The following is a 26,275-nucleotide window of genomic DNA, read 5'->3' as shown; positions in this document are numbered from 1 at the left end:
GAATTCCTCTGTGTTTCTGTCATGTACGTCAACTCTTACGCTCAACCAGGGCAGATAAAGAAAATATGTCAGTGGGAATATTTTCTTTAAATTTGATGCAAGTTAGTAAATGAGGTTTCATTGGGGATTTGGCATTTGGTTAGATTTGAAGGGTTAGTAGGATGCCAACAACGCCAAGGATAAATTGATTGTGCTTGTTTAAGTTTGAGTTGATATCTGGATAGTGGAGACATTGACAAGCATGCGAAAAAGGGATGTGCTGCTAATTCTACATATGAACAAGCCATGAGTATCATAGCCATGTTGTAGTTAGTTATTTTCTTAACAACAAGATGAGTTGAGTGAATGGGGTGCTAATACAAAGCAAGGTCTATCCTCTAAGTCAGCTGGATGGAACATGCCAAAGCCCAATCACGACACAATCAGACCACACCAAAAGCCATGAGGGGGGGGGGGGGTTTCAAGGGAGGTGTAGCATCAGAATCGCCACTTCTATAAACATTCACCACACACAAATGACAGCGTGAACGGCAGGTGAGTTAAGTGTTAGTTAGGCAGGTTATTGGGAAAGCAACGGATGAGGATAGTGTGAGATCGAAGGGAAGGATTGAGAAGTTTAGGCATGCCATGCGCCACTGTGTACTGGAAACAACTGTCAGAGCTCCCATTGGTGAACTTTTGGGTTTTCTTTCCTCTTTTTTTGTAGTTGTAGTTGTGGAAAGCTTCTGGCAGTTTGGTCGACAGTCATCGGCCAACACATAGGGAATGCAAAGGAGGTTTTAGTCAAACAGTAAGCCCTAAAGAAAGACTTGATTTGGAGGGCTTTGGGATAGGGAGGAAGAAGTTGTAGAAAGGAAAGCAGAAGAGGAGAGAAGCTCATGTGAGAAAAAGAAAGATGAACGATAGAAACAAATCGTGAACGATGGAGGGAGGGAGAGAATCCAATGTAAAGAAAGCCAAGAAATACCATCCCCATTTCCACATTTTTTTGACAATGGTGTCTAGAATGAAGAGTCAAAGAAAAAGGAAGAGGGGAAGGAAAGGAAGGAAGGAGCACACGGCAAACCCCAAAAAAAGGAAAATTGGAATGATATCTACCAGACAATGGAGTTTGTTTACCATAGCGTGTCCAATGCCTGATTGCTTTGAGGAAAAGGGGGAAGAAAGGAAATTAAATAGTGAACAGAGGGGCTGTTAATAAAAAATTAAATTAAATAAATGAATAAACAATGATGAAGAGTTAAGGTGTTGTTAGTACAATAGCTGGTTAGCCAACAGTTAGTAGGACAATGACTCATTCCATGAGTGGTTAGTTGTGATTTTCTACAAAAGCTTGTTCTCAGGGAAAAGAGAGAGAGAGAGAGGGTGATTGAGAGAGAGAAATAATTAAGAAAATAAATAGAGAGTGGGTAAAGTGGGTAAAAGATTTCAATTTGAAATCCGGAGTATTCCATAGGTAGAGGGATGAACCTTGAGTTGACCTTGATGAAGTGATGACATAGCATACATACTTACATAGAATGTCAACCTGGTTTAGATTCCAAAGAGCTGCTTGACTTTCCCATGAGATAATGCTCCTTGAGAAGACACACCCTTACCAGATTGCGTAATTAGCTGTATGGAATATAACTACCGGTAGCTAGATTTCATACAGCACCTTCACAAAGCATCTATTTCAGCTTTGAGCTTTCTCCTAAACTGAGTAGAGATCAGATTAAAAACACTACTATAGTAGTAATATGAAAACGTTTCCAATGAAATGTCAGAGACAACATTTGGCATTATTGTATTTGACAAAAAATATAAATATAATTTGTAATATATTATTAGAACTTAAGGAAAACCATTACTACAATTCCTTACATAGTTGAAATCCTAGTCTATCTTTTGCCCCCTTGCCTTGAGCCAGAACCCTCCCTCCATCAACTCTCACTGAGGATGTGGAAGGGAACAGGACCTTGACTATTAGAATATTTTGCAATGTGGGTTTGTGGGCGATTTTACAGCTAGACAGAGATCAGTCTGGGGTAAACAGGAGTCGTCGTGGTTGGCTGGAGCTTCTCCCTGCCAGCACCCACGATAAGACGTGAAGGAGGGAGAGGGGAGAGGGGAGAGAGAGTGCGAGAGCGAGGATTGTAGGGCTGGACCGAAGAAACAATGGACCGGAAATTGGTGTTCTTGGAATTCAGAAAATATGGAGAAAATGAATACGGGAAAGTAGGTAAAAGTAGGCATGAAATATACCATGTCTTTAGGAAATAGTAAATCAATGGGGTTAAAAATAGAGACAGTCTTGAAAAAAACGAAATAAAAAAAAATCTGTAAAAATTCTTGTGAACCAAAAAAACTAAAAGAACAGGAGAATGTATAACGCAATAAAAAATATTTGGGAACTGTCGGATCTATTTAACACGAACAAAATATATGGGTCTTCCACCTATCCTACAGTATCAGTTGACTTGAATGTCCTGAATATATCTGCATGTTTGTACACGTTATGTGTTAGCACCACAGTGCTGTCCTCTCTCACCCTCCCTAGCCACTATTACCTGTCTCAGGTTGCGCGTGACCTTGACGTCGTGCCAGGTGTTGTCGTTGAACTTCCCGTTGACGGGCTCCACGATGGCCTCGAAGGCCCCTGACCCCAGGTTGATGACCAGGCTCACCGCCCCATCCTTCAGGGCCAGGTTGACGTAGTCGGCCGACTTCCCCGTGTGGAGGATCAGGCCGTTGCGCTGCCACGTCTTGAAGGAGAGTGTGATCTCGTCGCTGCTGCTCTGGATGGGGTTCTGGGACAGGTCGTAGCAGAAGTACTCRGAGCCGCGGAACGTGGCCACGTTCTCCTCCCGTGCTGCAATGGAACAGACAGCAGAGAACAGGTGTTAGAACCCAATGACATAAAGATAAACCAAAGAGAAAAAAGAGAGAGAGGTTAGAACCTAATATAGACTCTCCAGATACCTAGGACATTTAACGATGTACTCAAGACACAATAAAAGCACCACCAGCACACACTTAGTGAGGTACATGAAAAAGGACCATTACAGACACCAATAACACTGAGGAGATATGGGATAGACCGGGTTTCAGGGCAGTGTGACCATCAAATATAATTGGAGAGTGTCATGCACAGCTATTGTCAAACATCATCAGAAGCCTAATCTCACCACTTGAATTGGTATTTCTTATGAAATGGCAGGTCTGTTATGCTTTGAATTCGATAAAAGGTAGCAGAGGGAAAAAAAAGAGCGAGAGAGTGAGCGAGAGAGAGAGAGAGAGAAAGAAAGAAAAAAAGTGAGAATGTGTGTGAGAGAGAGAGAGAGACTAGAGGAGAGGAGAGAAGGTATCACTGCCTTTGCAGCTGAGAGAAAAAGAAAGCGAGAGGGAAAGACAGAGGACAGAGAGAGATTGAGACAAAAGAAAAGAGAAACAGGACAGGACAGAGTGAAGGGAGTGAAATGCGGTGACAAAGATAGAGGACAGAGAGAGAAAGAATGAAACAAAAGAAAAGAGAGAGAGTGAAAGGCTAGCGAGAATGAAAGAAATAGGGTGGGGAGGAGGGAAGAGAAGGGATGGGGGGGGGGAAAGAGTGCAGTCGAGCACTTATCTGTGAGATCATCTTCAATTAGCTCTCTGTCTGCTAAGTGAAGTGAAGCTGGGGAGTGTGTGGGTTTAGCCAAGGCCAGGCGGAATTTATCAGAGCCAGCCAGTGCTTGCTGTCTCCAGCTCTGGGCTACAACATGTGCTCTGCATACTCAATAAGGCCCCGGTCGACACAAAATGGCTTCCGTCTTTCATCCTCTGAATACAGCGGCTACAGTGTCTTCAGGCCTCATTTCCTCAAAAGGAATCCATTCCACAGTGAAAATGGCACTTTCACCTATGCATTATGTGTGCGGTCTGGTAATGTGAAGGCATAGCTCAGGTCCAGAGCTGATCGGGCAGGTCCGGGAGAGCGTCATTTGACCTCACAATAGGTTAACGATCAGGTTGAGCCAGAGTGAACCTTTACACTTACCTTAAGCACACGTTCCTGTATTAATTAGACCTGGTGAAAATATACCGCGCTTGATTAAGCTTGAAGTTTTCGTCCACCGGTTCTATTGTCCTAGGAAAACTAAAACAAATGCAACTCAAGTCTTCATAAGTATTTGATGAAAGCATTTACCAGGCGTCTGATGTACATATTGGATGCTCTAACCATCCGGCCTTCTACGAACGTTTAAGCAGGGATGTTGACAGAGAAAAGCCATTGCAGCATGAGTTACAGTAGCATTCCTCCAGCTGTTATACGGCAGCGACCTCTTCCAGTACTCATCTTAATTCACAGAGTAAACACACCATTGTGTTAGACATGGCACTTTGGCACACCGATTCGGCACCAAACAATAAACAACATTCATTATTAAATGTACTCTCCTCGAGGCTACATCCATTATCTTGTGATGGGTGCAGCAGCACCCTAGTCTGGGGGGAAAAAGGCCGTTTGCACTTGCAATTCAAAATCATGTGGAAACATACATTTGCACAAGTTGGTTCAAAGCTATTATATCAGTGGTGCACCTGACTTAACCAATCACAAACGGATTAGCCAAGCAAACACTACCCACAACCCCCCCATCTTATCTCCAGGTCGGCCAGGCAACCTGACATCACAGATACCACCGCACCTCCTAACGCCTCTCCTGATAGGCTCCTGTGATCAATGGTTAATTAACGCAAGTGTTGTTTTAACTAAAGACTGGGCCAGACCAGATGTTAGAGCTCATCCATTACCTCCATACTACTCAATACTTAATGAGCAGAGCAGGGGGAAACCACCCTGAGCTAAGAGGCTGTCTCCACTACTGAGAGGTAGGGAAGGGGACAGAAAGACAGGGGAGACAGGGATACCAGCTTGGGTAATACACACTGAGGGAGATAAAGTCTGGGTTTATGTGAGACACAGTCTGGGATTATATGAGGGAGGGAGGTGAGTTGGAACATAGTCCTGGGTGATGTGCAGGAGAGGGAGGTGAGTTGGAACATAGTCTGGGCTTATGTGAGGGAGGGAGGTGAGTTGGAACATAGTCTGGGCTTATGTGAGGGAGGGAGGTGAGTTGGAAACATAGTCTGGGCTTATGTGAGGGAGGGAGGTGAGTTGGAACATAGTCTGGGTTATGTGAGGAGGGAGGTGAGTTGGAAAATAGTCTGGGCTTATGTGAGGGAGGGAGGTGAGTTGGAACATAGTCTGGGCTATGTGAGGGAGGGAGGTGAGTTGGAACATAGTCTGGGTTTATGTGAGGGAGGGAGGTGAGTTGGAACATAGTCTGGGTTTATGTGAGGGAGGGAGGTGAGTTGGAACATAGTCTGGGCTTATGTGAGGGGGGAGTGAGTTGGAACATAGTCTGCGCTTATGTGAGGGAGGGAGGTGAGTTGGAACATAGTCTGGGCTTATGTGAGGGAGGGAGGTGAGTTGACATAGTTGGGCTTATGTGAGAGGGAGGTGAGTTGGAACATAGTCTGGGGTTATGTGAGGGAGGGAGGTGAGTTGGAAAATAGTCTGGGCTTATGTGAGGGAGGGAGGTGAGTTGGAACATAGTCTGGGTTATGTGAGGGAGGGAGGTGAGTTGGAACATAGTCTGGGTTTATGTGAGGGAGGGGGGTGAGTTGGAACATAGTCTGGGGTTATGTGAGGGAGGGAGGTGAGTTGGAACATAGTCTGCTTATGTGAGGGAGGGAGGTGAGTTGGAACATAGTCTGGGCTTATGTGAGGGAGGAGGTGAGTGAACATAGTCTGGGGTTATGTGAGGGAGGAAGGTGAGTTGGAACATAGTCTGGGTTATGTGAGGGAGGGAGGTGAGTGGAACATAGTCTGGGCTTATGTTGAGGGAGGGAGGTGAGTTGGAACATAGTCTGGGTTATGTGAGGGAGGAGGTGAGTTGGAACATAGTCTGGGGTTATGTGAGGGAGGGAGGTGAGTTTGGAACATAGTCTGGGGTTATGTGAGGGAGGGAGGTGAGTTGGAACATAGTCTGGGCTTATGTGAGGGAGGGAGGTGAGTTGGAACATAGTCTGGGGTTATGTGAGGGAGGGAGGTGAGTTGGAACATAGTCTGGGGTTATGTGAGGGAGGGAGGTGAGTTGGAACATAGTCTGGGCTTATGTGAGGGAGCGAGGTGAGTTGGAACAGTCTGGGGTTATGTGAGGGAGGGAGGTGAGTTGGAACAGTCTGGGGTTATGTGAGGGAGGGAGGTGAGTTGGAAACATAGTCTGGGCTTATGTGAGGAGGGAGTGAGTTGGAACATAGTCTGGGCTTATGTGAGGGAGGGAGGTGAGTTGGAACATAGTCTGGGGTTATGTGAGGAGGGAGGTGAGTTGGAACATAGTCTGGGTTATGTGAGGGAGGGAAGTGAGTTGTGGAACATAGTCTGGGTTATGTGAGGGAGGGAGGTGAGTTGGAACATAGTCTGGCTTATGTGAGGTAGGGAGGTGAGTTGGAACATAGTCTGGGGTTATGTGAGGGAGGGAGGTGAGTTGGAACATAGTCTGCTTATGTGAGGGAGAGGTGAGTTGAACTAGTCTGGGCTTATGTGAGGGAGGGAGGTGAGTTGGAACATAGTCTGGGCTTATGTGAGGGAGGAGGTGAGTTGGAACATAGTCTGGGGTTATGTGAGGGAGGGAGGTGAGTGGAACATAGTCTGGGCTTATGTGAGGGAGGGAGGTGAGTTGGAACATAGTCTGGGCTATGTGAGGGAGGGAGGTGAGTTGGAACATAGTCTGGGGTTATGTGAGGGAGGGAGGTGAGTTGGAACATAGTCTGGGGTTATGTGAGGGAGGAAGGAGTGAACATAGTCTGGGGTTATGTGAGGGAGGGAGGTGAGTTGGAACATAGTCTGGCTTATGTGAGGAGGGAGTGAGTTGGAACTAGTCTGGTTATGTGAGGGAGGGAGGTGAGTTGAACATGTCTGGGCTTATGTGAGGGAGGGAGGTGAGTTGGAACATAGTTGGCTTATGGTGAGGAGGGGAGTGAGTTGGAACATAGTCTGGGCTTATGTGAGGGAGGGAGGTGAGTTGGGAACATAGTTGGGGTTATGTGAGGGAGGGAGGTGAGTTGGAACATAGTCTGGGCTTATGTGAGGGAGGGAGGTGAGTTGGAACATAGTCTGGGCTTATGTGAGGGAGGGAGGTGAGTTGGAACATAGTCTGGGGTTATGTGAGGGAGGGAGGTGAGTTGGAACATAGTCTGGGGTTATTGTGAGGGAGGAGGTGAGTTGAATAGTCTGGGCTTATGTGAGGGAGGGAGGTGAGTTGGAACATAGTCGGGCTTATGTGAGGAGGGAGGTGAGTTGGAAATAGTCTGGCTTATGTGAGGGAGGGAGGTGAGTTGGAACATAGTCTGGCTTATGTGAGGGAGGGAGGTGAGTTGGAACATAGTTTGGGGGTTATGTGAGGGAGGGAGGTGAGTTGGAACAGTCTGGGTTATGTGAGGAGGGAGTAGTTGGAACAGTCGGGGTTATGTGAGGGAGGGAGGTGAGTTGGAACATAGTCTGGGGTTATGTGAGGGAGGAGGTGAGTTGGAACATAGTCTGGGGTTATGTGAGGGAGGGAGGTGAGTTGGAACAATAGTCTGGGGTTATGTGAGGGAGGGAGGTGAGTTGGAACATAGTCTGGGCTTATGTTGAGGAGGGAGGTGAGTTGGAACATAGTCTGGGCTTATGTGAGGAGGGAGGTGAGTTGGACATAGTCTGGGCTTATGTAGGAGGGAGGGGGAGTTGGAACATAGTCTGGGGTTATGTGAGGGAGGGAGGTGAGTTGGAACATAGTCTGGGGTTATGTGAGGGAGGGAGGTGAGTTGGAACATAGTCTGGGTTATGTGAGGGAGGGAGGTGAGTTGGAACATAGTCTGGGGTATGTGAGGGAGGGGAGGTGAGTTGGAACATAGTCTGGGCTTATGTGAGGGAGGGAGGTGAGTTGGAACATAGTCTGGGCTTATGTGAGGGAGGAGGTGAGTTGGAACATAGTCTGGGCTTATGTGAGGGAGGGAGGTGAGTTGGAACATAGTCTGGGTTATTGTGAGGGAGGGAGGTGAGTTGGAACATAGTCTGGGCTTATGTGAGGGAGGGAGGTGAGTTGGAACATAGTCTGGGCTTATGTGAGGAGGGAGGTGAGTTGAACATAGTCTGGCTTATGTGAGGGAGGGAGGTGAGTTGGAACATAGTCTGGGGTTATGTGAGGAGGGAGGTGAGTTGGAACAGTCTGGGGTTATGTGAGGAAGGAGATGAGTTGGAACAGTCTGGGGTTATGTGAGGGAGGGAGGGTATGAGTTGGACCATAGTCTGGGTATGTGAGGGAGGGAGGTGAGTTGGAACATAGTCTGGGGTTATGTGAGGGAGGGAGGTGAGTTGGCGAACATAGTCTGGGGTTATGTGAGGAGGGAGGTGAGTTGGACATAGTCTGGGGTTATGTGAGGGAGGGAGGTGAGTTGGAACATAGTCTGGGGTTATGTGAGGGAGGGAGGTGAGTTGGAACATAGTCTGGGCTTATGTGAGGAGGAGGTGAGTTGGAACATAGTCTGGTTATGTGAGAGGAGGGAGGTGGTTGGAACATAGTCTGGGGTTATGTGAGGGAGGAGGTGATTGGAACAAGTCTGGGGTTATGAGGGGGAGGTGTGCTGTACTGTAGAGATACATACTAGTACAGGGAGTACATTGCAGAATGTATTCGGACTAGGGAACACACTTTGATTTGGTTGGAAGAGGGAGATTAATGGGGAACGAATACAAACGTGTTTTAACGAGAGTGCATACATAACGAGAGCCGTATCATATCAATGTTAGCTGTATGAGAGAGGAGGGACAAAGAATACCAAGTCAGTCTGTAATAGAAAAAACCCACACAGCTTCAGATGACATCCGCTCAGTTCAAAGAAAGTTTAGTTTAACTTCAGAGTTTCCGTTCTTCTCCCCCAGGCTTAGTGGAATGAAGTGAACCCTCTCTCTAATCAAACCCCCCCCCCCCCCCCCAGGCACCCCACCACCTCATACCACCCCCCTCCCTGTCTCCCATCCACCCCTCCGTGGCCCACTGCTGGCTAAACAAGCTTTGTCTGTGTGCATGGGTAGCGAAGCCATGGGGACCACAGAGCTTTGCCCATAGGAGCTGACTGACTGACTGACTGACTGACTGACTGACTGACTGACTGACAGTCAGTCAGTCAGACAGTCAGACAGACAGAGAGGAGAACTGCCTGACTGACCACATAGACGTCTGACAGTAAACACAATGGTAAAAATTAAGAGGTAGGGCTAAAACTATTAAGCATCAACTATCCAAGCTAGCTTTGGACCAATATTGTAATTTGACGTTTCAGTTCATATCCAATCAACATGCAGTGCATTCGGAAAGTACTCAGACCCCTTGACGTTTTACACATTTTGTTACGTTACAGCCTTATTCAAAAAAAAATAAAAAATTATAATCCTCAGCAATCTACACACAATACAACATAATGACAAGGCAAAAACTGTTTTTTATACATTTTTGCAAATGTATAAACAATAAAAACAGAAATACCTTATTTACATAAGTATTCAGACCTTTTGCTATGAGACTCGAAAAAATTTAGCTCAGGTGCATCCTGCTTCCATTGATCATCCTTGAGATGTTTCTACAACTTGATAGCAGTCCATCTGTGGTAAATTCAATTGATTGGACATGATCTGGAAAGGCACACACCTGCCTATAAAAGCCCACACAGTTCACAGTGCATGTCAAAAACCAAACCATGAGGTCAAAGGAATTGTCCGTCCGTAGAGTTCCAAGACAGGATTATGTCAAGGCACAGATCTGGGGAAGGGTACCAAAACATTTACACAGCATTGAAGGTCCCCAAGACCACCGTGGCCTCTCATTCTTACATGGAAGAAGTTTGGAACCACCAAGACTCTTCATAGAACTGGTTGCCCGGCCGAACTTCTTGGTCTTGGAGGTGACCAAGAACCCGATGGTCACTCTGACAGAGTTCACTCTGTGGAGATGGGAGAACCTTTCAGAAGGACAACCATCACGGAAGCCACTCCTCAGTAAAAGGCGCATGACAGCCCGCTTGGAGTTTGCCAAAAAGCACCTAAAGACTCTCAGATCATGAGAAACAAGATTCTCTGGTCTGATGATACCAAGATTGAACTCTTTGGCTTGAATGCCAAGCGTCACGTCTGGAGGAAACCTGGCACCATCCCTACGGTGAAGCATGCTGGTGGCAGCATCATGCTGTGGGGATGTTTTTCAGAGGCAGGGACTGGGAGAGAGGATCGAGGCAAAGATGAACGGTGTTTTCAGTGGCAGGAACTGTGAGATGAGTCAGGATCCAGGAAAAGATGAACGGCGCGAAGTACAGAGAGGTCCTTGATTAAAACCTGCTCCAGAGCGCTCAGGACCTCAGACTGGGGGCGAAGGTTCACCTTCCAACAGGACAACGACCCTAAGCACACAGCCAAGACAATGCAGGAGTGGCTTCAGGACAAGTCTCTGAATGTCCTTGAGTGGCCGAGCCAGAGCCCAGACTTGAACCCAATCTAACATCTCTGGAGAGACCTGAAAATAGCTGTGCAGCAACGCTCCCCATCCAACCCGACAGAGCTTGAGAGGATCTGAAGAGAAGAATGGGAGAAACTCCCCAAATACAGGTGTGCCAAGCTTGTAGCGTCCTACCCAAGAAGACTCGATGCTGTAATCGCTGCCAAAGGCACTTCAACAAACGACTAAGCAAAGGGTCTGAATACTTATGTAAATGTGATATATTTTAAATAAATTATCAAAAATGACAAAAAAAATACGTTTTAGAACAAATGTGGAAAAAGTCAAGGGGTCTGAATACTTTCCAAAGGCACTGTAGATACAAACACATGTATAGTTTGTGAGCGAGGGGGGTATTTAACATTCCAAGATGGCGCAAGGCCAGTAGGCTACACAGGAAGGACGCACTGAAGCCAAAATGCACAAGCAAGATAGAGATCGGGCTAGACGACCCCTGGGTTTTCATAGCTGTAACGAGTGTCCTGAAATATGGACTTAAGGAGTAGGCCAAGAATATCTTCATAAGTAATATGTATGGAGTGGATGGACTTTATGGTGCAGTAATGATTTTAACAGTCTCCATAAGCCTTTCCTATATAACTCTAAGGGGGATGGATGAGACTGGATGAGCCCTGGCAAGGGGTCCTACGAAAAAGTGTCTGAGAAGAAGAAACGGCAAAAGAAAGAAGTTATGGCTCCACTATATCTTGTCTGTTTGAGGGGAGAGAACTGCACCGCCACCTGGTTGGCAATGCTTCTCAAAATGTCTCCTAGGTAAAAAAAAGTATCATTTTGAAAAAGAGGCTCAGTTTCAACTCAACTTTGCTTTAACTTAAATCCTAATTGATTTAACTTATTGATCGGTCGGGGAGTTCTCTGGGATGGATTCCCAAGTCTAAAACAGCTGTTGGAACTAAAACTAGTCTGTCTGTAGCCTAAAACCAGACAGGTCGACTCTTGACCCTCAAACACTGGATTTCTGCACAGTAATTTAAAACCTCAAGAGTGTGTCTAGAAGGGTCTACTGACTGACTAAAATGACAGCCCACCACAGACTGTGATAAATGACTACAATAGCCCTGATTAATTAATAATATGGATTGTTTTAAATAAAACATTAATGAAATGACTGGCTTCAGTGACACCGCAGTAATGGTTTTAGTTAAAAAGTGAATCTGTGATGAATAAGTCATTGCCCATAAATAATCTAGACACAAAATGATTTATGACAAATTCGCTGAATATTTTCCCTGGATTAAGGCTCTTTGGTCAGAGCAGTAGCTATAAATCAGAGTTTAGAGCATCCACTTTGTGCTCTTCTGTATCTATCTTCCTCTATCTTGCTGGTGAACTCATGGCTAGGGAGAGGGTCTGATTTAATGCACTGAGGAGCTTCAGCGAGTAATATCCTAGATCAGCATCTCTCTCCAATGACTCTCTCCTCTTCTTCCTTTCTATCCCTCTGCTCTCGCTCCCTCTCTCTTTCTGTGCACATTCTTGAGTCTAGGGCCCTGCTGCATTTCTCGTTCCGCTCCAGTGACTCGCTCCTCCCTTTTCCACATTTCAGCAGGCGCTATTAGCTCTCCCTCCACCTCGTTTTCTACCTTTCTCTGCCTCTCTACCTTTCCCTCCCTATTCCCCATACCTCCTTCTCCCATCACATCTCCCTTTTCCACTACATTTTCCTGTTCCCTGCCTTCCTCCCTTTCCTTCGTCAAGGTCTCTTGTGAAAAAAGAGATTGTATTCTCAATGAGACTAGCCTGGATAAATAAAATCTTCCCCTCTACCTTTTCACTCTCCCATGATCTCTTTCCCTCTCTCACAGCCTCCCTCCCTTCATTTTCTTGCCTCTCTGTAATACCAGGTGGACAGCTTGTGTGAAATTAACCTGGGGTTCCCTGCGAGAACAGCAGAAAACACAGGGGATCATTTCTCCATGCATTAGCATAATTGACAGACACATGCGCACACACATGCACACACACACACACACACATTGACACAGAAACACACCCTCACATGAAGGTATAGGTTACACAATTTCTCTCTGTTCTCCCTCATACTGTATAACACATCACATCAAGAGACTTCACTGACCATAAGTGGCCTCATTGCGGGCGTGTGTGTGTGTGTGTGTGTGTGTGTGTGTGTGTGTGTGTGTGTGTGTGTGTGTTCTTTTCATCCACAGCCCACCGGTTCTAAAAGAGTTTTACTGTTCACTATGAGTATTTTATCTATAACGATAGTTCAGGGATGGTGAGGTCGGTAAATCAGACAAACAATGTAAAAGAACCTCTCCGATGATGACTGGTACTGTGTGTTTGTGTGTGTGTTTGTGTGTGTGTGTGTGTGTGTGTGTGTGTGTGTGTGTGTGTGTGTGTGTGTTGTGTGTGTGTGTGTGGTGCGTGTGTGTGTGCGGTGTGCGTGTGTGCGTGTGCGCGTGTGCGTGTGTGCGTGCGCGCGTGTGTCTTCTTTTGCTCTTTATATCTTTCGAGTTTGAATTCCAAGAAATGTTATGGAAAAATAATGGTTCAACAAAATGTTGTTGTTTCCTTCAACTGTAAGTACAGTTTAAAGGGATAGTTCACCAAAATTACAAAATTAATGGTTTCCCTGGTTAGGTTTCATTTACCTGGCCACTGTTAAAAATTCAGACTTTTGTGGCACAATCCAATGCAAGTCAATGTTATCTATATATTAGGATTTTGGTGCTTTATCTCCAAACCATCTATAAGTAACTTCATTGAGTTGGGAATTTTTTTTTGTATACTTTGGGATGATTTCAACATGAAGCGCGAAAATGCCTCCTATTCTCTCCATTCCTCTCTACCTGTATAAACTAGTCCTAAAAGCCTTTTCTCTCCAGGAAACCTCCAGATTGTTAATTAAGAGGAGCGTATTTAATTGACAATGAGCGATTTCATTCAGAAAAAAAAAATCTAGACAAAAATTCACAGGGTCTTCGTTTGAGCCGGATGTGCAGTTTAATTATTGTAATTCGAAAAAAAGGTTAGCTGAAAAGACACAGGAGCTGTACGTGTGTTGTGAATGGAGGGATTTTTTTATAACAAACCCAGGAGCTGTGTATCAAAACAGTGTGGTGGGGAATCGTGAGATAATGTTGGCGCGAGCACACGAACGTAGTATTATAAAATACACCCACACACACAAAATGCAATACGCATGCACAGAAACACACACCCCACACATTTTTGTCGGAGGTGTTATCAGCAGGGTGGATCTGGCCAGAGACCAGGCGAAAGCGTTGAGGAATTCCAGGGTTGACCATCTGTTGGCCTTACTCAACACAGAGTGACACACAGAGACAGAGACGAGCAGCATGCCTAGGACTGGGCCCAGGGCAGGTCCATTCATATTCAACAGAACAAACCCACTACAACACTCCACTTTCTCTCTCCCTCTCCCTCTCTCACACACTCTCTGCCTCACCTGACAAGGACACCTTACATGGAAACAGATTGCTTAGCAAATGGGGAATTATTCATACGAGCTCGGTAATTGTTAATCGGAATAAAAGTGTTATTCACAGAGGGCTGAAAATAAATGACATAACATGCAGGATAGAGAGGAACAGAGGGAAAGATAAATTGAGAGAGAGAGTCGGGGGGAGGAAAACGGGGGAGGATGAGAGAGGGATAGAAAAAAGAGGAAAGAGAGAAGCTGATTGAGATATTTCCCTCTATAATCATGTGTAATGCCAAATCTCGACTCCCACCCTACCAGTGGTGTATCAAATCAAGGCGTTCGCCCACGCTACCACAACATGCAGAAGTAATACGGGGAAAAGCCTTATGAGGCATTCAAACTCAAAATGGTGTCTTTCTTTCTCCCATCCACATTAAGCTCCACTATGTCAGTATGGGCCACTTTGTTGCAAAAAAAGACAAGAAGACATGACAATCTGGGGAAGAGTACAGCCTCTCGAAGAAACAACGAGGATGTGGATTATCCATTTACGGCCCTCTCACTCCATCCCGCCCTCTGAAAATTGTTATTCCATTTCGTGGAAGCTGCGGGTGACTGTTTAAAGCCGTCTCTCCCGCCATCCACTGGAAGCAATTTCATACCCAGCTAATTTGAATTTGATAGCTCTTTTTGATCTCTGGGCATTAGCTATATTTCATGAATTCTCTCATCTTTTCAATTACAGGTAACGTTAGGGCTGAGGTGCAGAGTGAGAGATTGAGTGAGAGAGTGAGAGAGTGGAGAGAGAGAGAGAGAGAGAGAGAGAGAGAGAGAGAGAGAGAGAGAGGAGAGAAGAGAGAGAGAGAGAGAGAGAGAGAGAGAGAGAGAGAGAGAGAGAGAGAGAGAGAGAGAAACAGTGGCGTGTCCAGGGGGTGACCAGGGCCACATAGGTCGTCTCTGAATATGTAGATCGTTTTGACCAAGATGCACACCGACAGACAGACTCACTGGAGAAAGAATCCGAGCGAATGAAACAGCACCCCATCTGTCTTAGTATGTGTAGTCCATGTATCTGATGCTGTCTGGCCCAAAATAATATAACATGTCATACTATTTTTGGCCAGACAGCATCAGATACATGAACTACAGATACTAAGACAGAAGGGCGTTGTTTGCCTGGCTCGCATGCTTTCTCCAGTGAAATACCGTAAAACTTAAATGAATAGCCAGGCATTTATTTGCTTAAATCACTCTACACAACAGGCGCTTATTAGAGACATGCTTCTATTTGAGCCAGGCGTCCATTTCCTTAATGCGCACAGCTTTTGCTCATTTGCATAGTTAATCGTTTAATTCCAGCATTTTAATACATTTCTTAATTTCCTGCACTAATGTGTTATTATTTACACACTGTTTCACGTTTCTCTTGTCTTAGTATGCCTCAATTATTTATTTTTTTACATTTCCTGACATAATAGTAATGTCTCCTCTTTGACTGTGCATTTTTGGCAGTTCTTACTTTCACAACTAGAGGGCGATCAGACTATTTTCTAGGGGTCTCTACTCCCGAAGTTGTTGACTGTTTTTGTGCTTGCCAGTTAGCTAGCAGTTCTCAGCTGTTAGCAGCCAATGGCTAGCAGTTCTCAGCTGTTAGCAGCCAATGCGAGCAGTTCTCAGCTGTTAGCAGCCAATGGCTAGAGTTCTCTAGCTGTTAGCAGCCAATGGCTAGCAGTTCTCAGCTGTTAGCAGCCAATGGCTAGCAGTTCTCAGCTGTTAGCAGCCAATGGCTAGCAGTTCTCAGCTGTTAGCAGCCAATGGCTAGCAGTTTCTTAGTGGTGATAAAAACAGATGATTGCCATAATTTTTTTGAGTCATACACTAAATGATTCAATGCAAAAAAAATCAAATATTAAGCCTTGTAAATAATACAGTGTAATTCATGGTAACCTCACAGATACACACGAATGACAAAATCATTTCGTATTGTTAACATTCTTAGGGAAGCCTAGCTTCCCTTGACCCTCATGAATACACGGCACTTTGTAGGCTTAATGTCATCACACGAATGGTGTTCGTAATAGATGTCCCTTTCCATTCAAACGGCACAGGTGCACAGTGCTGGGTTTATTTTGAAGGAGACGAAAGTGCACAGGTGACCTACTTAACCTACTTTTTGAAGTGATTTGTTTGATAATCAGATGAAAGCATCATGACTGGTTGTGTGCGAGACACATTAAAATGTTAAATGACATGTCTTAAAGCCAATTTTTTTTAAATGATGCAGGCGCACGCACACATTGTAGGTCCTGTCGAAAGAAAATTGACCCCCGAATGTCACGGTATAATTCGTACTCTGGATGGCCGTTTCAAGTGAATTTAATGCTGTATGCTAATACCCTTATATAAAATCCTGACCTTGAATGCAAACACTAACGACTTTTGGAATTTATTTCTGATTTATTTGAAAAGGGAAATGTACAAAACCTGAAGCATTAAATGCAATGAACTGTCATAATTATATTGAACAAATTAGATTAAAGTGGCAATCAGCAGTAGAAACAATAACAAAGTATTCTCTCTGCCCCTGTTTTGGTAAAAAGCTGAGGGACGGGGCTGGGGAACTGTAACCTCTATAGATGTAAGGACTAACCATCCAAATGATAGTTTTAACCATATTTTGAGGCTATAGTGTTCGTGTAAATGTACTTTGTTTACGAACATTGGAGTAAGACAAGCTTATATTTTGGGGTCAGACGGGGTACGACAGTTGAACTAAGCTCACGAGGCATTCATAAGATACTGTACATTCTTCAAGAATCAACGGGTACATATCATTCATTTATAAGTTCAAAAATGAATGTAGCAACTGCTGATTGCCCCTTTAAGGTAAAAAAAAATGTTATGGCCTCATTAAACTGTGGAGACGGATGGGTGGAGACTTGTATATAGTATGTATCCAACTAAAGCTTCTTCAGTCAAGCTAACACCGTTAACTTCTATATACCCACCTCTCTATTTGAGGCCCAGCTCATTGTCTTATTTGACAGAAAATACAATGACACTGCATGTCCCCAAAAAATATGAATACCAGAAAAACAAAAAAAGGTTAAATTGCCCACGTATACATTATTCTATTTTAAATAGCTCAGAACATGACACACGCACACAACATGTATTCCGGGGGTGCAGATGCTTCTTTTGCTTGTGGGAGGAGATTATATCCCACACAAAGGAGTGATTACATGGTAGAATGAGCTGCATATTAAAACATGATCACCTTTCACCAGAGCTCAGGTGGGAACAATCATGGCTAGATGTTACTGCAATTATACCAATTACAAACTGAGGCGAAGGACATATCTAGCCCGACTAGTAGCAAATCATTTGCATTTGATAAAAAGGTTTTTGGGCCTCAGCACTCAGAGAGCAAGAAATATTGCGCTATTTTCAAAATATGCCAATACATAGGCCTACAGAATTTTTGTTCATTTTAGACTAATGTACTAATTATTTGCCAAATATTTTTTTAAATCATAATACAGCAGGAAATATTGCAGAAGGAATCTCTCTCTCTCTCTCTAAAAGCTGAGGTGGTATTGTGACATGTCTGTCTGTGTGAGAGGAGAGGGCCACCCTGCTCTACAGTCATTTCCTCTAATGGGGAGAGGCAAAGGCCATATAATCGCCACGAAAATAGAGAGAACGAGAGAAAAGAGAGAGAAAAGAAACAAGACACAGCATCAAAGAAGAGCAAAAAGAGGGGGATGGGCCTCTCCCTCCTTCTCATCCATTTCTCAGACACAGCGAAAATAATGACTGTCATTTTAGCAGATAGAGGGAAGAGAGGATGAGAGGAGAGGAGAGAAGGGTTTTGAGAGAAGGATGAGAGCAAGCCAAGATGGATGATAGCAGAATTGTCCAATGAGGCGAAAGAGAGATAACCATCAGTAATTTCAGGCGCTCAGACGGATATTCATTTGTTACCGGGCTTGACCAATGGAGCGTCCCGTTGTCGGAACCAAGCGACGACGCAGAATGGAGTGAGGGAGGAAAGAAGGACGATGAAGAGAACGAAGAGTGGAGGGGAGGAGGAGGGAAGGAGCACATATCCTCGTTGAAAGGGGTGTGGGGAATTATCTGTCGCCATTTTGACTCCATCCATCGAGTGTGCAGGTAGCAAAGAGAATAGCTATTGCCAGAGCTATCATAACCCCCTTCAGACACGTTTAATATCACCCTTAGAGAGACGCATCGGGGTACAGGGAGATGAGCTTAGTACAGTCTATCCCTGATAACATGACGAACAGCAACGCTGTGTAATTGACTATGACACCCGTACAAGTGCATGCTAATAGCACATAGAGAAATCACATACTAAACAATACCACATACAGTAATCCCTGGTAGGATGAGTCGGACAGCCACACGTACTTTCAAAAACATAATTTCTTCAGTCTAGACTGAGCAATGAATGTAAAATGCATAGGTTTTCATCAGAATGCATTTGACACTTTCTACAGTGTACATTTTGGTACTACAGTGTGTTAGAACAAATACATTCACTTTGTTGTTTGAATTCAATTCATCCTATTTCATAGTCTTTAAGGCCATCAACCGATAGGCCTATATTTCATAGGTTTGACCACAAATAAATGGCAACTATGAATCAGTGCCTTCATCTCACTCTCTCAAAATCAATCTTTTCATACCTATTTTATTTGTCAAAAGAAGAACAATATCCACAAACTGAAATGGTTTCCTCACATTCCTGATTATCAACCAGACCCTTTACCCATAGGCTCAGAGTCCTAGCTAGTTCATCCATGAGAGAGAGAGAGGGGGGGGGGGGTGCGGCACGGCACGGTGAATCTCCCCCGCGCCTGGTGCCTTCTGTCTGGGGCGGCGGTGTAGGCATAACTCCCGGAACTGAAGAAGCATGACAGGCCCTGGGTCCCGGGAGACTTTTCATTTACTCCCCAACATAATACAGGGTTATTGGCCATTATCTCTGCTGTCAGCGCCTGTGTAGATACCTAATGACGGGCCAGCCGATGCCTCCACTCCCTCCGCCGTCGCTACAGCCACTGCCGACGCAGCCACTACCGACGCGCCGCTGCCATTTCTCAGCTGAGCAGCCGTTGCCTTGGCGACCGGGGAAAGTAACAACGGTTGGATGAGAAAGGGGAGAGGATGGGAGAAGGGGGAGATGGGTGGAGGGAGTGGGGGTAGGGGTGGTAGGACAGCCCATAATTCTCCACTTGAAGCGGATAAGACAGGCGTTTAAAAAAGCGAGGCCGAGCTCTCGTGATGCGTTCCATCCCGAGCACCCCAACAGACAGACCGTTTCTAGAATCTACCTCCACCATTTTCACATTTGCATCCCCGCATGTTGAGGTAACCTGCCTAGCATACATTAGGCCTATGGATGGTAGAAACAAGCAGGAAATGATTAAGGGAAATTAACAATCAGTTTGGAGAGGTGTATTATCTAGGTTTCTGAGGCATGTCAATGCCATTTACTGAGAAGGTAATAGTGAAGACCAACTGGCAAGTGTCTTCACTGACTTTTTCAACCTGTACCTGACGGAGTCTGTAATAACAACATGTTTCAAGCAGACCACCATAATCCCTGTGCTCAAGAACACTAAGGTAACCTGCCTAAATGACTACTGACCCGTAGCACTCACGTCTGTAGCCATGAAGTGCATTGAAAGGCTGGTCATGGCTCACATCAACACCATTATCCCAGAAATCCTAGACCCACTCCAATTTGCATACCGCACCAACAGATCCACAGATGATGCAAACTCTATTGCACTCCACACTGCCCTTTCCCACCTAGATAAAAGGAACACCTATGTGAGAATGCTATTCAGACTACAGCTCAGCGTTCAACACCATTGTGCTCTCAAAGCTCATCACTAAGCTAAGGATCCTGGGACTAAACACCTCCTGCAACTGGATCCTGGACTTCCTGATGGGCCGCCCCCAGGTGGTAAGGGTAGGTAACAACACATCTGCCAATCTGATCCTCAACACGGGGGCCCCTCAGGGGTGCGTGCTCAGTCCCCTCCCGTGCTCCCTGTTCACTCATGACTGCATGGCCAGGCACAACTTCAACACCATCATTAAGTTTGCTGATGACACAACAGTGGTAGGCCTGATCACCGACAACGATGAGACAGCCTATAGGGAGGAGGTCAGAGACCTGGCCGTGTGGTGCCAGGACAACAACCTCTCCCTCAACGTGATCAAGACAAAGGAGATAATTGTGTGTACAGGAAAAGGAGGACCGAGCATGCCCCCATTCTCATCGACGGGGCTGTAGTGGAGCAGGTTGAGAGCTTCAAGTTCCTTGGTGTCCAAATCACCAACAAACTATCATGGTCCAAACACACCAAGACAGTCGTGAAGAGGGCACAACAAAGCCTATTCCTCCTCAGGAGACAGAAAATATTTGGCATGGGTCCTCAGATCCTCAAAAAGTTCTACAGCTGCACCATCGAGAGCATCCTGACTGGTTGCATCACTGCCTGGTATGGCAACTGCTCGGCCTCCAATCGCAAGGCACTACAGCGGGTAGTGCGTACTGCACAGTACATCACTTGGACCAAGATTCCTGCCATCCAGGACATCTATACCAAAGACTCCAGCCACTCTAGTCATAGACTGTTCTCTCTGCTACCGCACGGCAAGCGGTACCGGAGTCTATGTTCAAAATACTTCTTAGCAGCTTCTACCCCCAAGCCATAAGACTCCTGAACAGCTAATCAAATGGCTACCCAGACTATTTGCATTGCCCCCCCCCCCCCCCCCCTTTCACTCTGCTGCTACTCTCTGTTTATCATCTATGCATAGTCACTTTAACTCTACCTACATGTACATATTACCTCGACTAACCAGTGCCCCCGCACATTGACTCTGTACCGGTACCCCCTGTATATAGCTTTGCTACTGTTATTTTACTTAATTAATTTCATTATTTGTTACTGCTATTTTTAATTTATCTATTTTTTACTTAACACTAAAACTGCATTGTTGGTTAAGGGCTTGTAAGCATTTCACTGTAAGGTGTACACCTGTTGTATTCAGCGCATGTGACAAATACAATTTGATTTGATTTGATTTAGTCTGACTTGATACCAACATGACAGCTCGCTGCCAAGATAATGTGGATTGACACCAAATAGCCATCTCACTGCAAAAAAAATCAATAAGACCTAGTAAATGAGATCGGAATGGCTTAAAAAAAATGAATTGGTCTTGGCAACATTAACAAGAAAGTTTGGATGTTGTTGCTGATCTTCATAAGAGGACTTGACAATATCTGCAGCATCAGCAGGCTAGCTTCAAGGACATGTCATTTAGGTATGACAAGCTTTTCCGTGTATGTGCGTGCGCGTGCATTCGTGTGTACGCTTGTGCGTGCGTCTTCTGGGCTTGATGTCGAGCAAGGATAAAGGTGGCAATAAAGAGTCTTGAATTGGGATTTTAGAGAAATAAATATGCTTTCCTCCACTTGAGCCAGCCTTTGATATATTTTGTCTTTTTGACAATTATTTCATATATTTTTACAAAACGCATACACAGTAAAACTTAAAAATACCAGAATGATATTACTTTAAACAACAACAAGTACCAGACATCAGCGTCTAAGGACAGACAGAGATGTCATTCTGTCCGAGCCAGCCTCCTTTAATATGTGAAAAGATACAATTACATTCTGACAGGAGATCATCATCACATCAGGCCAGCTTCATCTAAATGTTAAACTAATTTACAGACGGGACATTCTGAATATTTGTCATTAATATGACTTGGTGTCAAGGGGGACACATTTCAGCGTGACAAGACCAGGAAGTGACAGGGGTAGTGGAGAGTAGGGTAAGTTGAGCCAAAGGTTTAGTTGAGCCACCCGTTGTTTCTAGGAAATCATTTTTTTTAAATCATGGGACCAAATACTTATGAAGAGGTCATCATTTCATGGAGTCTGTGAAGGAAGAAACCACATGGAAAAGCAAGTTAGGTCCAAAAAACTGATTTTGACTAAGTCAAATACATTTATTGTCTTAGGTTTCATGACGCTTGTATCTAAACCAAAGTCGTTTTAAGATTGCTTTATGCATCAGTTGGGATCTGAGAGAAGGGAAGTAGTCCATTCGAGCAGCAGCGAGAGATGAAAAAAATAGACTGAATCACACTGAAGGGGTACATTGACAAAAAAATTAACAAACACGTACTTGTGCGAAAGAGAGGCTATGATAGATAAGGTCTTATCTGATGACAGGGGGTCTGAGCTTGCTAAACATATCAGGAATCTCACAGACCAGTGTCATGGGCTTAGTCGCATCAAATGTAGAGAACTTCCCTATGAATTGGCACATCGAAACAACATCCCTGTCCCAGACAGCTGGTCAAGACATGGAAGGGTACGTGATACTCAACAGAGAGATCTACACTGAGGGTACAAAACATTAGGCACACCTGTTCTTTCCATGACATAGACTGACAAGGGGAAAACTATGATCCCTTGTTGATGTCGACTCAATCAGTGTAGATGAAGGGGAGGAGACAGGTTAGAGGGATTTTTGAGCCTTGAGACAATTGAGACATGGATTGTGTATGTGTGCCATTCAGAGGGTGAATGAGCAGGGCAAAAGATTTAAGTGTCTTTGAACGGGGTATGGTAGTAGGTGCCAGGCGCACCGGTTTGAGTGTGTCAAGAACTGCAAAGCTGCTGGGTTTTTCAACAGTTTCCTGTGTGTATCAAGAATGGTCCACCACCCAAAAAACATCCAGACAACTTGACACAACTGTGGGAAGAATTGGAGTCAACATGGGCCAACATCCCTGTAGAACGCTTTTGACACCTTGTAGAGTCCATGCCCCAACGAATTAAGGCTGTTCTTAGAGCCAAAGGGGGTGCCACTCAATATTAGGAAGGTGTTCCTAATGTTTTCTACACTCTGCGTATATCTGAATGTAGGCATACATTTAAGATATACAATATACCACACCCCATTCCATGAATTAAACTTTGACCTACCTGCACCCACTGTCACAGTACACCATCACCCACTTACCCAAAGACGGCTCAAAAAACCCTGTTCCTATAATCAATACCTGGGTAAGTGGTGGCAAGAGACCACTTTTTTGGGGGAAAGCTAGGTTTTCAAAACTGTTATGTTTACATGCATTCTGATTATTTCCAGGGATACAAAACATCCTGAAATATATATGTATCTTTGTTTGAAAGAATACTATATTTCCCTTGACAGAGTGATGCTGAATGTTAGAAATGGCTCAACTAACCCCACTCTCCCGTAAATGTTGAAAGATTACAAGTAGCTCTATTAAAGCATGAGGAGAAAGGTTATTGGCTTAATGTCAACACTGACACGGAACCCAAACCGGCTGCGCGCGTGCGCCATCGTGCGCTATCGTGCATAAATGTATTTTGTCCCCCCACACCAAATGCGATCACGACACGCAGGTTAAAATATCAAAACAAACTCTGAACCAATGACATTAGTTTGGGGACAGGTCGAAAAGCATTAAACATGTATGGCAATTTAGCTAGTTAGCTTGCACTTGCCAGCTAATTTGTCCTATTTAGTTAGCTTGCTGTTGCTAGCTAATTTGTCCTGGGATATAAACATTGAGATGTTATTTTACCTGAAATGCACAAGGTCATCTACTCCGACAATTAATCCACACATAAAACGGCCAACCGATTCGTATCTAGTCATCTCTAATCCTTCCAGGCTTTTTCATCTTTGAACTTATATGGTGATTGGCATCTACACTTTTACCACGACAACCGGCAAAACATTTCGTCTTTCAATCACCCACGTAGGTATAACCAATGAGGAGATGGCACGTGGGTACCTGCTTCTATAAACCAATGAGGAGATGGGAGAGGCAGGACTTTCAGCGCGATCTGCGTCAGAAATAGAAAGGAATCCTATTTTAGCTCTTGGCATCGCAGACGCTCATGGGCACGCGCGAGCAGTGTGGGTGCAATAATTGAATAACATGGATTTCTAAATATATTTTGCGACGTGTCCGGTCTGGTCAGCTTGTGAGTTCAACGACTCAGACACGAGAGGTATGTGGCAGGGTCTACAGTCAATCACGGATTACAAAAAGAAAACCAGCCCCGTCGCGGACCCCGATGTATTGCTCCCAGACAGACTAAACAACTTCTTTGCTCGCTTTGAGGACAATACAGTGCCACTGACACGGCCCGCTACCAAAACCTGCGGACTCTCCTTCACTGCAGCCGACGTGAGTAAAACATTTAAACGTGTTAACCCTCGCAAGGCTGCAGGCCCAGACGGCATCCCCAGCCGAGTCCTCAGAGCATGCGCAGACCAGCTGGCTGGTGTGTTTACGGACATATTCAATCCATCCTTATCCCAGTCTGCTGTTCCCATGCTTCAAGAGGGCCACCATTGTTCCTGTTCCCAAGAAAGCTAAGGTAACTGAGCTAAACGACTACCGCCCTGTAGCACTCACTTCCGTCATCATGAAGTGCTTTGAGAGACTAGTCAAGGACCATATCACCTCCACCCTACCTGACACCCTAGACCCACTCCAATTTGCTTACCGCCCCAATAGGTCCACAGACGACGCAATCGCAACCACGATGAACAGAATGCTGTTCATCGACTACAACTCAGCATTTAACACCATAGTACCCTCCAAACTCATCATCAAGCTCGAGACCCTGGGTCTCAACCCTGCCCTGTGCAACTGGGTACTGGACTTCCTGAGGGTAGGTGAGGGTAGGTAACAACATCTCCACCCCGCTGATCCTCAACACTGGGGCCCCACAGGGTGCGTTCTGAGCCCTCTCCTGTACTCCCTGTTCACCCACGACTGCGTGGCCATGCACGCCTCCAACTCAATCATCAAGTTTGCGGACGACACTACAGTGGTAGGCTTGATTACCAACAATGACGAGACGGCCTACAGGGATGAGGTGAGGGCCCTCGGAGTGTGGTGTCAGGAAAATAACCTCACACTCAACGTCAACAAAACAAAGGAGATGATYGTGGACTTCAGGAAACAGCAGAGGGAGCACCCCCCTATCCACATCGACGGGACAGTAGTGGAGAGGATAGTACGTTTTAAGTTACTCGGCGTACACATCACGGACAAACTGAATTGGTCCACCCACACAGACAACGTGGTGAAGAAGGCGCAGCAGCGCCTCTTCAACCTCAGGAGGCTGAAGAATTTCGGCTTGTCACCAAAAGCACGCACAAACTTTTACAGATGCACAATCGAGAGCATCCTGTGAGGCTGTATCACCGCCTGGTACGGCAACTGCTCCGCCCACAACCGTAAGGCTCTCCAGAGGGTAGTGAGCACAACGCATCACCGGGGGCAAACTACCTGCCCTCCAGGACACCTACACCACCCGATGTCACAGGAAGGCCATAAAGATCATCAAGGACAACAACCACCCGAGCCCCTGCCTGTTCCCCCCGCTATCATCCAGAAAGCGAGGTCAGTACAGGTGCATCAAAGCAGGGACCGAGAGACTGAAAAACAGCTTCTATCTCAAGGCCATCAGACTGTTAAACAGCCACCACTAACATTGAGTGGCTGCTGCCAACATACTGACTCAAATCTCTAGCCACTTTAATAATGTAAAAATTGTTGTAAAAAACGTATCACTAGCCACTTTAAACAATACCACTTCATATAATGTTTACATACCCTACATTACTCATCTCATATGTATATACTGTACTCTATACCATCTTGCCTATGCCGTTCTGTACCATCACTCATTCATATATATTTGTATGTACATACTCTTTCATTCCTTTACACTGTGTGTATAAGGTAGTTGTTGTGGAATTGTTAGGTTACTCGTTGGTTATTACTGCATTGTCGGAACTAGAAGCACAAGCATTTCGCTACACTCGCATTAACATATGCTAACCATGTGTATGTGACAAATACAATTTGATTTGAGTTAGCGTAGTTAGCTTATCTACGGGCCACAGCAATAATACATTGGTTGTATTGGATGAATAGGATAGAAGGTTATGTGGTTGCGATTTAGACCAACACACAAGGTAGAGTCTAAGGAGCATGTCAGAATAATCACGTGATACTTTCATACTCTGAATGTCTGTTTAAAAGATTACTTGGGAAGAGTGTCTGAAAGTGTGTATTTAGTCTGATTGGAGTTGAGATTTGGTCCATCTATGATGTACATTATACAACTACCTTCCATGAACACTGAAAGCTTAAATAAATAGGTAGGCCTAGTCTA

General features: G+C 45.0%; 1 protein-coding gene across 2 annotated transcripts in view; it reads right to left on the bottom strand.

The window, feature by feature from the left end:
• The window catches only part of nrxn3a (neurexin 3a), a 423,493-nt gene that overhangs the window by 326,494 nt on the left and 70,724 nt on the right, over window positions 1-26,275 (bottom strand). The window contains exon 5 of one of the 2 annotated variants that reach the window (XM_070445086.1): window positions 2,550-2,851. In XM_070445086.1, the coding sequence (XP_070301187.1) occupies window positions 2,550-2,851 (302 nt within the window). Of the gene's footprint in view, window positions 1-2,549; window positions 2,852-26,275 lie in introns of those variants that run through there. The other variant, XM_023993917.2, reaches the window with a different exon arrangement.

The sequence above is a fragment of the Salvelinus sp. IW2-2015 genome, linkage group LG9 (genome assembly GCF_002910315.2).
Source record: "Salvelinus sp. IW2-2015 linkage group LG9, ASM291031v2, whole genome shotgun sequence".
Lineage (NCBI taxonomy): Eukaryota > Metazoa > Chordata > Actinopteri > Salmoniformes > Salmonidae > Salvelinus > Salvelinus sp. IW2-2015.
The sequence above is the reverse complement of the archived record's forward strand: the minus strand, read 5'-3'. Positions and strand labels throughout refer to the sequence as shown.